The 14243-nt window shown below is 36.8% G+C and overlaps 1 protein-coding gene across 1 annotated transcript in view; it reads right to left on the minus strand.

Moving 5' to 3' along the window:
* The window catches only part of UNC80 (unc-80 homolog, NALCN channel complex subunit), a gene marked incomplete at its 3' end in the record, with an annotated part of 190042 nt that overhangs the window by 100660 nt on the left and 75139 nt on the right, over positions 1-14243 (minus strand). Inside the window, exon 22 of the mRNA XM_023510374.1 lies at positions 3316-3528. Coding sequence (XP_023366142.1) covers positions 3316-3528 — 213 coding nt within the window. The remainder of the gene's footprint in view (positions 1-3315; positions 3529-14243) is intronic.

Genomic DNA, 14243 nt, shown 5'->3' on the forward strand with positions numbered 1-14243 from the left:
ATACTGACCCTAAAGCTCACGGCTTATTTAAAAGATTCCACATTAGCTCTGCCTCGGGAAAGGGAGGCATTGCTGACCTCACTAAGTTCAGACACGTGTCTGAGAGGAGACAGGAAAACAAGCATAAATATTAGAATTAGAATAACATCAATGTCAATAGAGTACAGAGATTATCAACTGGAGATTTAAAACCAGTGGTCTACAAATTGTTGAAGTTAAAGGCAATTTTACCTGTTAATGGTAAATTGTTATTACATTAAATTGATATTTTTATTAGATTGATATGCTATGTTCTTTACAGCCAGTAGGCTTTTAAACACAAAAGGTCACCAGTAATGCATCTCTCTTGTGCCATCATAGGCTAAAAAAAAAAAGACCCCACAGCCCACTCCTGTCTTCTATAGGTAATAAAAAATACTATGAAAAGGTGGGTTGTTTTGGGAGACTTCATGTCAGATATCCAAGTCTATCATGCAATTAATTATTTTTACTATATTGTGCCTACAAATGAGATCAGCGCTCTATGAACGTTGTCTTTTTCCTTCAAGTTACATGAAGAACTCTGCACATTTTCCCAGGGTGATAAATTAGGAACACACATACATATAAATATGTTCATCCTTTACTGATTCTTGCAAGAAATATCCAAAGCACTCTTTTTCTTTTCTTTTTTTTTTTGAGACAGTCTCACTTTGTTGTTCTCAGTAGAGTGCCAGAGTGCCATGGCATCATAGCTCACAGCAACCTCAAACTCGTGAATTTAAATGATTCTCTTGCCTCAGTCTCCCAAGCAGCTGGGACTACTGCCTGCCACAACGCCTGGCTATTTTGTGAGACGAAGTCTTGCTGTGGCTTAGGCTGGGCTCGAACTTGTGAGGTCAGGTAATCCACCTGCCTTGGTGTCCCAGAGTGCTAGGATTATAGGCATGAGCCACTTTGTCCAGCCTCCAAAAGCATTCTTATGGGTTATTTATTTTATGATTCTTATTATTAATAAGGAAGAGAAGAATCTGTCTAGCAAAACCTCTCGAAATGAACAGTAGTATTATTTATTTACAATTGCCTATCTTTTTTGCCTGATCAGAAATAATCAAAGGGCTCAAAACATCTGTTCTCTTAAAAGATTTGGACAATTGAACGAAACACTTTACATGTCCAGTTGCTCTGTGAATGGGTGTGTTCAAAACCATCTAGTCTTTTGTGGAAAGTAGGGACACATTCACCAGAAGACAGACAAATTGTTTTAAAATGTCTGTGGATAGAAAATAAAGGCTGTTGGGGATGAGGACAACTCTTCACCTGCTCTCTGTTCCCTGGTCATCTACGTTTTCATCTGATTGTTTTATTTTAGGATCAACAAATGTGGTTTCTCTGAGAAAAGAGTCATTCCAGATTTTACCAAGGTCACAAAATAGCATCCATGAAAGAAAGGAGGTAGAAAATATTATCCATTATCTTAGTAGTACAATTTTTTTTTTTTTAGAGACAGTCTCAGTTTGTCACCCTCGGTAGAGTGCTGTGGCATCACACTCGCAGCAACCTCCAGCTCTTGGGCTTAGGTGATTCTCTTGTCTCAGCCTCCCAAGTAGGAGTAGCTGTGACTACAGGCACCTGCCACAATGCTCAGCTATTTTTTTTGTTGCAGTTTGGCTGGGGCCAGGTTTGAACCTGCCATCCTCGGTATATGGAACCGGCGCCCTAGCCACTGAGCCACAGGAGCTGCCCAATAGTAAAACATTAAATTTGAAAGCAATAAACCGAGTTTCACAAGTATGCTTAGTGATCAGGAAAGCCTGAGCAGTAACTTGATTATCAGAGGAGTGACAAAGTTTCTCACATTGAAGGGGTGAGGAATGGCTGTATAATTAGTTGGAAAAAGAACATAGAACCAAAAAAGAATCCAGCCTCTGACTACCTGTCACCTTCTCGTGGCCTTCCTATCACATTTCTGCGTTTAATATCTTATTATAGGTACTCACCACGAAGTAAACATATGCATATGAATTATTTAAAAGGCACCACCTTTGGAGAGGATGCTCCCAGGCTGCCATTTCCCCACTCCCCACCTCCCCCCACCCAGCTGGGCCTCTTCCTTCCCACCTCATGCTTTGTCGCTGTGACATACGCTTCTAAGATTTCTTATTAGCACAACTACTCAGGAAGCAAATTTAGGGGAAAATTCATATTTCATAGAAACTAGATTTTATGGGAGCTTTGAATGTAGGCCCAGGAACTCCTTCAAAGAGAGAAAGTAAAATACGCCACTTTCACCAAGTAACAGAAAGGCCTTAGAGCAGTAATTAACACCATTGTTTGAACATCTGGGGACATACTGGAAAACTGTTGACAAGAGTCAAGAAGGTTAAGATATGATTTGGGTATAGCGAAGATAATAATGACTTTATGGTCTTCCAGATAGCAGCGCACTGTAGCAAAGTCATAATTTTTATTTAAAGATATATACACATGCAGAGGCTGCTGAAATATGTATACCATTATCAGAAAGGAAAAATTATATTCAAATTGTAATATTCAATATATATGATAAAATTTATTATTTTGATTTTTTCGTTTCTTATTTCAGATTGATATGAGTGTACAGATGTTTAGGTTACATTGTTTTCATTTCTAAGGTAAAGTTCAAGTTGTAGCTGAGTCCTTCACCCAGGAAGCATGTATGTTGATCTTATTATGATCTCTCATATTCGCAGAAGTCAAATGTGACTTGAGTACTGCAATTTTAATGCAGTTTTTCCCTCTCTTAAAATATGTATACTTTGTTTTGACACTGTCTGTATATACATAAATTATATACCTACATACACACGTGTGTGTGTAATTTCCAAAGGCTTTCAGATAAGTTCCAGGAGGCACATCAGAAAAGAGAAAATTCCATGAAGAAATTGGAAACTATAAATTAGAGTAGAAAGCCGAAACAAAGTCGTGGGTATTTAACGATGATAACAATGATGTTCACAAATATGATTCTTGATGAATTCAGCAATGAAAAGGAAAGTTCTGGAATCCAACTTGGGAAATGGAGCACTGGTTCCTTTACCTACTATATGCGTAAATTTGGCAAGTGTCTTGACCTGGATATAAACTTCAGTTTTCTTAACTGTGAAAGACAGTGATGTCTCTCATAAATTTGCTGGGAAGATCAAATGAGTTATTCCCCCTACCCCCCGAAGTGTTTCGTTTACTGCCTGGTAGACAACAAGCATGAATTGTCTTCCACATAAACACAACCCCTTAAAAGACTCCTCCACTTCACTCAAGCACCCACAGTTTTAGAGAAGAAAATCGAAAGCTCACGTCTCCCCACTGGTAGAAGAGCTTGGCAGCGTTCCACTGCAGCTTCTGGTTCCGCTTGTTGCCCACAATGGGAGACCGTCCCCTAGAGAGGCCTTTCTTGGTGATGTTCACGTGATGCCCTTTCATCCACTCCGGCCAGTTGCCACGGTTGCAGCGGTGAACAAACCGGGCACATTCCAGGAACAAGGCTGCTCTGGCCACCACCGGGGCTTCCTGAGTGGGGTTGTCGAGGGAACAATAAGGTGGGATTAATGAACATTAACCTTAACTTGGCTTCAAAGACAACGGCTTTGAACTTTTAGTTTCCTCTCCAAGCTTTGATTTTGTTTGATCATATTTCTCAGGGTGGAGAAAGTATGGCCCACATAGTGGTGGAAAAGCTGAAAATCAAAACCACCAAGGGACATTTGGATGTTGAAGAACCCGACATTGTAGGCAGGTTTCTGTACTGTCTTTGCCTTCTTCTTAGGAATCGCAAGTAATCACATGCCCCTGGCTTTGTACATTTAAGGGTGCCTGGGACTTGAGTGTAAGAATGAAAGAGATTTTAGTAAGATTTTAAATATGAAGTTTTTTGAACCTAAAATGTTAACTTGAGGAAAAGAAATTTTCCATTTAGTCCTGTTTTAACCTAGGATGCCAACTGTGATTTGCACCAACAATAATGTGTTATCTATGATCATATGTACATTCCAAGGGGGTAAAATTGTGCCTGCACATTTGGCTATTAAGAAAAGAAAGTGCTTACTAGATTTTGTTGAGTTAGTCTTTCTTTTTTCTCTCCATTTTGTCATGAATAACAGACCAAGTTATGCTTAAATAGGCATGGTTTCAATTGACAATATTTGACCAAAAAAGAGGTTATTTAGTTGATAAATGAGAAACAGCATATTTTCAAAAAACTATGGCTTCATCTTGTTAGGAAAAGATATGCTTGAAAAAAATAAAAGAAAATACAGACTCTAGTTGATATCCAGAAACTAGTAAGAATCAAATATTCTATTGAAATCTTTAAAAGCTAAAAAAAAACCCAAAACAAAAAATTTAAAGGAAGAAGGAATGTGAAGTTTCCCATAGAAGGTCAATACATCCTAAGAAAAATATGCCATTCACTATTAATGTGTATTTTGATTTGTGTTAAAATTTTTTGTGTTAGAATTTTTAAAACACATGACAATATTATCCATCGTCATAGGGCTACTTAATAAACACAGGTCACTTGCTAACCACAGACTTTGTAATTTTTATCATTTTGAGCAATAGCATTCTGAACAATGAATTGAGGGATAATGTTAAATAGGAGCTAAGAGAGAGTATCAGTTATGTATTAGTAATCTTTTATGAGTTATAATACATAAGAACTATATGTTCTAGAAATAATATCCTCATTTTAAGATTTTAAAGATGGGATATAGTTTGTTCACTATCATACAGAGGGAACGGGGTGGATGGAGGATTCAGCCCCACGTCCCACTGATGCCCAGGCCTCTACTAGTTTCCCTTTACTATTTGTGTTGTCTTAATTCATACTCAAATAAATCTTAATAAAAAAGAATTGGTAGACTGCAAGTAGAAATTAACTATTGTGAGATATTAGGTCCGTGCAATATTATTTTCTAAAACATAAATACATAAGCATATCATTTTTCCCTTTTAAAATCTATTACAGGCTCCACCCACCTCAATCGTGTAATGAATAAACACACAACCTTTGTGATTGGGCTCCTCTCGCCTTCTATCCCCATCTCAAGGCTCTGTCTCCAGCTACATTCAACTAGTTGCAGTCTCCCCAATACGACGTCTTATGTGTTTCCATATGCTGTTTCCATGGCCTGTGCCTGTGGAGGCTTCATCCTCCTCTTCCACCCAGAAAAGTCCCATTTTTGAGATTTAGTTTAGTTACAAGCTCTGAGAAGTCTCCTGGATTTCTTCCCTGTTCATGGGTGGTTGGCCACTTCATATTTTGAGGACCACAGTATCGCAAACATACTGCGTGATTCAAGTAAGTCTGCAGCTTAAGCGCTTCCTCACCATCAATGTCTTAAATGCAGCCATCAAAAATTCCAATAAGAAATGTATTTATGTGGGGATTTAAGATTGTTATGTATTGTCTGAACGTTGAAAGATCTATGTGAAAAAACAGGCCACAAGACGAATGGGGAGACTCTATCACTAATATAAGGTGGAGATGACTGATGAAAAATCTATCACCAACCATGTGGGGGCCAAGACTTGGAAGCAGGTCATAAGCATAGAAAAACTTGAGGAAGTGACTTTCTGCATTCAATTTACTAACACTGCAGTGCCGTACCATACAGGCTAAATATCTATACTCTTTCTTATATTAGGTATTTATTTCACTAAACATTTCAGATATGCTAATCTGTGTCTGGAAAAGGTTGGACCATCTGTCTCTCAAAAGGAATGCCAGTCTAGAGGTCAAGCAATTGATGCAAATTTATTCTTAGCCTCTCACAGTATGACACATTCCCCATACAAAGCAGTGTGGAGTCAAAGCTTCATGACAGGAGGACAAAAATGACACCGGTGAATATGTTGTGAACCCTGGCTCCTTCAGGATTAACAAATGTGAAACTTCACCTAGACCCTATGTATGGAGTGGAGGATCATTTTATTGCCCTTGTGAGATGGCAACTGAGGGTATTGACATTAGATGAGTCAACAATCCAAACAGAAGTCCATGAGGTTTTCTGTGTACATTGTCTTGCCTTTTAAGAGTGAATTCTTAAAATATATTGTCTAATAATGGTTTCTAGCCATACAGCACAACCTTCAGGGAAGGTTTGGCTATTATTTGATGAATGTGATACATGTAAATAGCCAAACCTCATAACATCTGGAAATGTCACTGTTGGCATTGAGGGATAATGACACAGAGCCAGGAGACTCTCTATAGTATAACCCTTATCATCCTGGTGGAAGAAGGCAGGCATGGGAATTCGATACTCAGGTTGGCAGTGAATAATTCAATTGCTGGAGTTTCTAGTACTACATCCTAGCATAAGATCGTTTCGAACTTCAGCATCTCCCTCAATTTTCTGTACACTAATATGCATACTACTCTAGTACATCTTAGCATAAGATCGTAGCAAGAGGTACTGCGGTTACAATGTGTGTGCACCATATTCAGGAAATTCTAGTGTGAGTGTGGCTATGAAGAACTTTTTTCACCATGAATTCTTTGCAAAGTGTAGTTTGGAAAGTGTTGATTTCAGAGGTAGGGTTATGGAATACCTTTGACAAAGGATTGCTCCTGGGCATAAATGAAAGCCACTTTTTCCTCTTTCGGTGGAGCTTACCTCTTACGGCTCAGTGCAATCTGAAGCAGCAGCAAAAGATGGAGGCATGAAATAATGGATAGGGATGGATTCACATCACAGAGAGAGACAGCACAAATGGAGAAAAATGAGGTGGAAGAATGCTGCATAGCTGAAAAGAACCACAGAGCACGAGAGACACAGTTACAGGGAAATCTAAACGGAATTTGACACCATTAGCATACCACAGAGAGTTTTGCTGGTGGCCCTAAAATAAAGTAGGTATATTGAAATTTCTCCTTCCTTGTTAACAGATCACCTTTTGATGCTCTGTAATGCATAATGCTATAGAGTGGTTCCTATTCCAGTATATCATAACTTCACAGCTTCCAGACGAGGAAAAAAAATCAGTTTTAAAGTAGGCAAAATACAAGGTTGAAACTATGGAATTCCTAAACTTGAAGGCCAAAAATAGTCAAATATCAGGAATTTCAGATGGTTCAAACTTACATATGGTGTTCTCCGCAATGGCTACAATTTTATAATTAAAATTGCAAAAAGTCACAAGAATGTCACGTGCATCATGGATGTCTCTGACATTCTATGACTGGAAAACTTCAAGAAAACTTCAAGCACCTGGCTGCTTCCCTTGACTTCCTTTGCCATTTTCCTCCTAAATTTTATAAGATTGTTATGTATATTGAATATTTCCCTTCATAAAAGTCAAGCAGAGAATGGGGATATTAATTCACACAGCTGGGTTTTATTTTGCCTGGGGACCTAGAAAATGTTGTTTCCAAAATATGATGGTTAATTGAAGGTTAGAACTGCAATATATGCCTTTCCCCGGGGGACGGTATCTAAGCTTATTATGTGACTAGAAACCTTGAGTAAATCTGAAAACTCATATAACACCGGAGGAGAACCAACTGTTTTTTAAAAGCAAATATTTATTTTGGCCCTTGAGAATTATATCATTTTTTTATTGCCTTACAATAAAATTTAAAGCTGTTGCTGATGCAGAATAGCTGTTTATTTAAAACCAATGGGAATAAGAAGTTATTATGGACCTTAGTATGTACTGAAACCTTCTTTGCTAGAAGGTTCATGTTGGTGACTCAGTATTTATTTATTTACTTATTTATTCTGTATTAAATTCTCTGCCTGACTGAGATGAACAAGTAACTGACCGCAGAGCTGACAGGTAGCCTAGTCTCTGCCCATTTCTACCGCAGCCATGGGCAGGCTGGGGCAGGCTGGGGCAGGCATTGTTGTTAACACATGGTCAGAATAGCCAGTCATGTTTAGGACCTACTGGATGTACTAATATTTTGGGTATAGAAGATTTTAATATCTCATTTAACAAGATTAATCTTTTCAACAACACATGGAACATTTATGAAAATTGATAATGTTTTGGGTCATAAAGTAAACCTGAATGAATTCTAAGATTAGTATCTTAAAATGAGAGGAAGTTGTTACCTGATATGCCTCTAGATTTATAAACTGAAATATACACACATCTAAATAACTCATGAGTCAAAAATAAAATAATTAAATTTCAACTTCATAAACTAAACAATAATACAATTAGCTCAAAGCAAGAAGGAAGAAACTAATAAAAATAAGAGCTGGCATTAATGAATTAGAGAACAAAGATATAATGGAAATATTAAAAAAAGACTATGTTGAATTGACAAATCTCTGACAAGCTAATGAAAAATGTAAATAATTTTGGAAATAAAGATAGATAAAATACCTGTATACGCCACACAAATTAAGACCTAACAAGAAAATGTTATAATTAATTTTATACTAAAAAAATATAAAAAATAGTTGATATCAACAAATTGCTGAAAGAATTAAAATTACTTAAACCATCTCAGGAAGAAACAGAACTTTCAAATAATCAATTTGAATCTGAATTTCCATTTGAGTTTCAGCTATATCTAAATTTATCTGTGGACTCAATGCAGTTCCAAAAATAAATGAAAGGATTTTTCATGGAAACTGACAAGCTGATTACAGAATACACATGGAAGAACGAAGAGCCAAAAATGGCCTTGGAGATGTTTAAAATTCTAACCACTAAGACAGAATAGACTGACTGAGGAGAGATAGGGAACCGAGTGGAACAAAACCCAGAATCATGCCCTGCTTGTTAGGAAAACTAACATAGGATTGAGATGGCATTGCGTATCCGAGGAGAATGCATAAACCAGTCAATAAATTGTGGTAGAATAATTATTCTTCCATGTGAATGAAATAAAAGAAGGGAAATGAATCCCTATCTTATATTAGTCACAATGAACAGCTAATGAAAAACTCAAATATGAAAGGTGATCTTTGAAACTTTTAGAGGAGATTAGAAGAATGACTTTGTTACCCTGGAATTTCTTTGACAGAAAAGGTGCTAGTCATCACTGAAATTAAAACTTCTCCTTATTAAAACACACTGCAAATAATGAAGGAAAAAAAACCACAAACTGGAGATGATGCAATGTAAAGAACAGAAAACAGATTGATATTTACTTTCTATACTCTCTTTAAAATAAGCAATAACTTGACCAGCCTAAAATAAAATAAAATAAGCAATAAAAGGTAACAAAAATTCTCTAATAAAAGAATGAACAAAAGACAGAAAAGGAAACTTTCAGCAAAGTGGAAACAGGAATGGTAAATAAACTTAGGAAGACATCTGAAACTTTAGGTTGAAACAGAGATTAAAGGTTGTTACTTTAATGCACTGGATTGGTAAAAATAAAAATGTTGGACAATACACGTGTTGTGAGAAAACAGAATGATGGGAGCTTCCACTGTACTGTTGGCACCTGCATGGAATTTCTGCAACTACTTTGGCAACATACAGCAAAATTATGACTCAGTAATTTCACCTGTAAGTGTAAGGTGTATTTAGGAAACTGTTATGAATCAAGGCCCATAAGTAATAAGTATTTATGGAATACTATTCAAAATAGTCAAAATTTTGAATGAAAAGTAATATATTAATGCTAAGTGCATCAGCAAGAAGGAACTCAAATTTATTTATTTATTTTTTTGAGACAGGAGCCTCAAGCTGTCCCCCTGGGTAGAGTGCTGTAACATCATAGCTCACAGCAACCTCCAACTCCTGGGCTCTAGCAAGTCTCCTGCCTCAGCCTCCCAAGTAGCTGGGACCACAGGCACCCGCCACAATGCCCGGCTATTTTTTGGTTGTAGTCGTCATTGTTGTTTGGCGGGCCGGGCTGGATTCGAACCCACCACCTTGGGTGTACATGGCTGGCGCCTTAGCCACTTGAGCCACAGGCTCTGAGCCAGGAACTCAAATTTAATGTCAATGATAAAGAGAACAGCATGACTTTCCATAAAGGAATTTCAAAACCAGGCCAATCAAAGCAAATGAAAACAATGTATTCTCTAAGGATACAGACTCCTGTGGCAAAATAAAGAAAACACAGAAGAGTAAAAGAAGGTTAGTTAGTCCCAGTGTCTGCTGGGAGGTGAGGGTGCGTGATTAAGGAAATACAGAAGACTTTAAAGAAATCAAAAATGTGTTGTTTTTAAAGATGTGTCATGGATGTGTGACTTTCAGAGTTGTTCCTTTAAACTCTCTATATTTATGATAGACATTTCTGTTACACTACATTTCATAGTTAGAATCTTCTTGAAAAATTTAAGACCACTTGAATTAAGAGAATGATTTGGTAGTTTAGTTATTATTGACTTACTTCTATCTTTCTTAGGATTCAAAAAAATGCAATACCATTTTTCTCTGATATTTCCTCTTAAAAATATATATATATTCCTATCTTCTTGAAAGGACCTTATTTGAACTGATCACAAAATATCTTATGATATTAAGCCCCAATATGAGTTAGATTTGGTGCAATAAACCTGAAAATAACTGTCATTTAGATCCCTGGTGACTGAATGTCATTTCCCTGGGAGAGTCCCGGTTACATCTCATCTCTTTTTCTCACATAATTATTGATAATCTTTACTTTCACTCTTAAAAGTGTCCCAGAAATCAATTTCCAGTCAGAAATAGAGTGTATCTGTGGGTGGAAAGTCCTATATCGCATCTCTTTAGAAACTCTAAGCAGAGTTGAATAAAAATTATCTATTCACTCCTCCCTAAAGCTATTTATTAATGAGGCTAAATAATTTAACATGAATCAGGTTTTCTCCATCCATGGACTAGGGAGAATTCTATCATCATCCCATTAGTATCCTTATATTCATGAATGTCCTAAAGCGAATTGACATCATTGTTAGGTTGTTCATGCCAATAACCAGCAGTTACAAATCACTATCTGTACATGTTACAAATTCAACTGGATAAGAATAGAATATTTCACCTGAAATATGTAGAAAGAACAGTGCCTTTTGTTTGAACTGTTCAATTTTTTCATTTCATTTTTGTGTTTATAGATTACATAAACTTAGAGATAAAATGAGTCGTTTCCAAAGCATGTTTTTTTTAAATGCCTTATGGTTGTATCTGATAAGTTTCTCCTAAAGACGAAGATTGTGATGAGTTCAAATTGAATCAATTATCCTTAAATCTGGGCGTCAGAGCAATGACAAGAAAATCATTTAAAAGAAACAAAAACATTCAGGTTGGCAAAACTTTGAACACAGATGTTTCTAGTATATCTTTTATCTAATAATATTTCTTGTTCTGCATATAATTATGAACTTAAACAACTCATCTGTAAATTCTATAATTAAACCAATAAAACTATTCTAAAATAAAATTAGGCCATAATGTAAAAATTATATTTAAGCTTCACTTAAAAACTGAATGCCACAAAACAAAGGCGAGGTGGGAGGAAACACTGGATCGGAATGGGATGAGGACACATTCATTGTTTTCCCTCCGCTCTCAAATTCTATCTGATGAAATATCAGAATCTATGTCTATGTCTTTATCTGTGTTTCAAAATCTTTATCTGTGTCTGTATTTGTACCTCGTTTGCACAGCTGTCATATCTGTATCTATATATTTCTAGATCCAGATCTATCTATACTACACACATGTGTGTATAAAGCCATAAATACACTGGAAAACACATGAAACACATTTGAAAATGCAGGCATTCCTGAAAAATACGAAGCAGATGGATCAGATATTAGGTAAAAACAAATACAGAGGAGACAAGATCTGAAAATACTCCTAGCAGAAGACATCTGTGAAAGTTAGAGTAATACTGAGGCACTCCAAACCCAGACCAAGGTGCTACACTTGTCACCCCGTACAAATGACGCCACATGCTGCAAGCTCACAGGACATACCGCTCATTTTCCTGCCTCTCAGTCGGCTTGTCAGAGTCTACCAGGGACTTTAGTTTCTTCACTTTTCCATAACTGAGAAGCTGATTTTAAAGGTTCCCCTAGTTGGGGTTCATATCCTGGCTTAATCCATTTGCTCTCATGTGATAAGTCAATGGATATTAAAGTGTTTTATAAACTGTCACACATAAGGAAAGTGTGACGGTTACCTTCTACCACCACCTCTGCCAAATACCACCACCATCACTGGCATCATCACCACCACCACCATCTATGGTTATCTATGCCTTTTGTTCAAGCAACCATGTCTACCTGGCTTCTCTCTCTTAGCTTGTAAATGGGGACCACTGGGGTCCTTTAAACCTTATCTGATTCCAATCTTTGGGATTTGACCTCTGAACTCAGCACACAGCTTGGCCTTGATCCTGAATCAAAGACTCAGGTATGAAAAGAACTCCTCCTACCCAACCACTTCTTGAGCCTCTTGAATATACGCATCCACTGGATCCAGTCTCAGTGACGTAAAGCTCATTGCTTCCCAATGCAGGCTACTCCGTCAGTGCACATCTGCTATGGCCAGAACATGCCTCTTCACTTTGAGAATCAAAAAACACTACTTGTAAGCATCAAAATCCTGTGTATCTTATTTCATACCATGAGATTTATGAGATTGAGAAGGTCAAACAAAGCTACAGTAGCTGTCACAGAAAGGAAGAGAGGAGAATCTAGTGTTGTGATAATTATCTAATCAGAACCATATTTTGGTGAAGTAAAAGAAATTCTAAGTTTTCAATGGGATCCAGCTCTGTCTGATGGTAGAAATCAATTTTCAGTCAGAAACACAGTGTATCCAGAGGTGGAAAGTTCTGTGTCACATCTCTTTAGAAATTCTAAGCAGTATAGCAGTTAGAAATCAGATTAAGTATAAATTCATTTGATGAGAAGGAATGAAATCCTAATACTCCAGAGAGTTAGTTATTAAACTGTTCATCAATACTCCTAAAATAATCTCCATTCAGGGACCAGTACTAATTTGTTTTATTGGTATTACTTTTCGAATCCCTAAGTTTCTTTTTTTACAATTTTTTGGCCAGGGCCAGGTTTGAAACTGCCACCTCTGGCATATGGGGCCAGCGCCCTACTCCTTTGAGCCACAGGCACCACCCAAATCCCTAAGTTTTTGGTAGCCACTTGAAAGTGGCTGTCTTCATTACAAGCCTTGTGTTTCATCCATTGCTACAATCTTATGTAAATCCTAAAACCTTTCCATATAAGGACCAGTTGTGACAGGTTTCCTTCTGTTTTTATATCATAATTAATATTCATAATTTCAATTACTTGATGAAAGATCCTCTTTTGTCATTGATAATACATTAATTAAGGTTGAGTTCTCAATATTTTTGGCTTCACAGATGAGTTTTAGGAGGAGTCTATGAACTTCCTAATATCATGTGCTAAATTTTCTCTATGGATTACCTTTTTTAGAAGAATTTCCATAACTTTCATCCAATTCTGAAAGACTCCATGTCTCGAAATGTTAAGCATCAATAGTTTAGAGAGTGAATATGTGGTTTGAATCTTTAAAGTTGATAATCTCTTATATTTTTATGAATTTATCATGTGAAAAGTAACATTTCTGAAGACCCAAATGCTTTTTGGATCATTAAAGTCTTTGACAATCTTCTTTATCACAGGAGACCATATATATTTAGTATATTTTCAACGTATCAAAAAAATTCATTCTAATTTATTTAAATCATCTTTTTACATATATATATATAGAGAGAGAGAGAGAGAGAAAGTGTATGGTGTTGCTAAAAGAGCTCTGCATGGCATCAGAAGGTTCTGCTCTAATCCCAGTTTTAACATCGACTAACTCATGTGACCTTGAGAAAATTCACCTGGCCTTTTGGGGTTTTGTTCCCTCATCTGCAAAATGTCTGAACAGAATCAGCTAATTGGTAGAATCCCTAACATGGTGTGATACATGTTTATGTGGCGATTTCAGGATTTCTGAAAGAATGTAGGTTTAGATTTTCCAGTGAGAGGACAGTCAAGCTGTTTCCTTGACTTTACAGACTATCAGATGAAAATATTACCATTATTATTTGCTTCTATTATCCCATCATTTTCAAAGCTGGTAAACTGTGCTTATATTTTCACCCAGTTTTTCAACAAATTAAAATAAGATGATGTGTTCTTATAATTTAATTTCATTAGTCAGTTGCCTGAGAAATTTGGTGCCCCACTTGTCTAAAAAGTTTCCCAAAGTAGCTGTGACTTGGGCTAAAGACGGACATGACAGTACCTACGAGCCCTTCAGCTTACACCATCGAGGAGGTGGCAACCCACACTGAG

The sequence above is a fragment of the Otolemur garnettii genome, unplaced genomic scaffold (assembly GCF_000181295.1).
Source record: "Otolemur garnettii isolate 467f Iridium unplaced genomic scaffold, OtoGar3 scaffold00013, whole genome shotgun sequence".
Classification (NCBI taxonomy): Eukaryota; Metazoa; Chordata; class Mammalia; order Primates; family Galagidae; genus Otolemur; species Otolemur garnettii.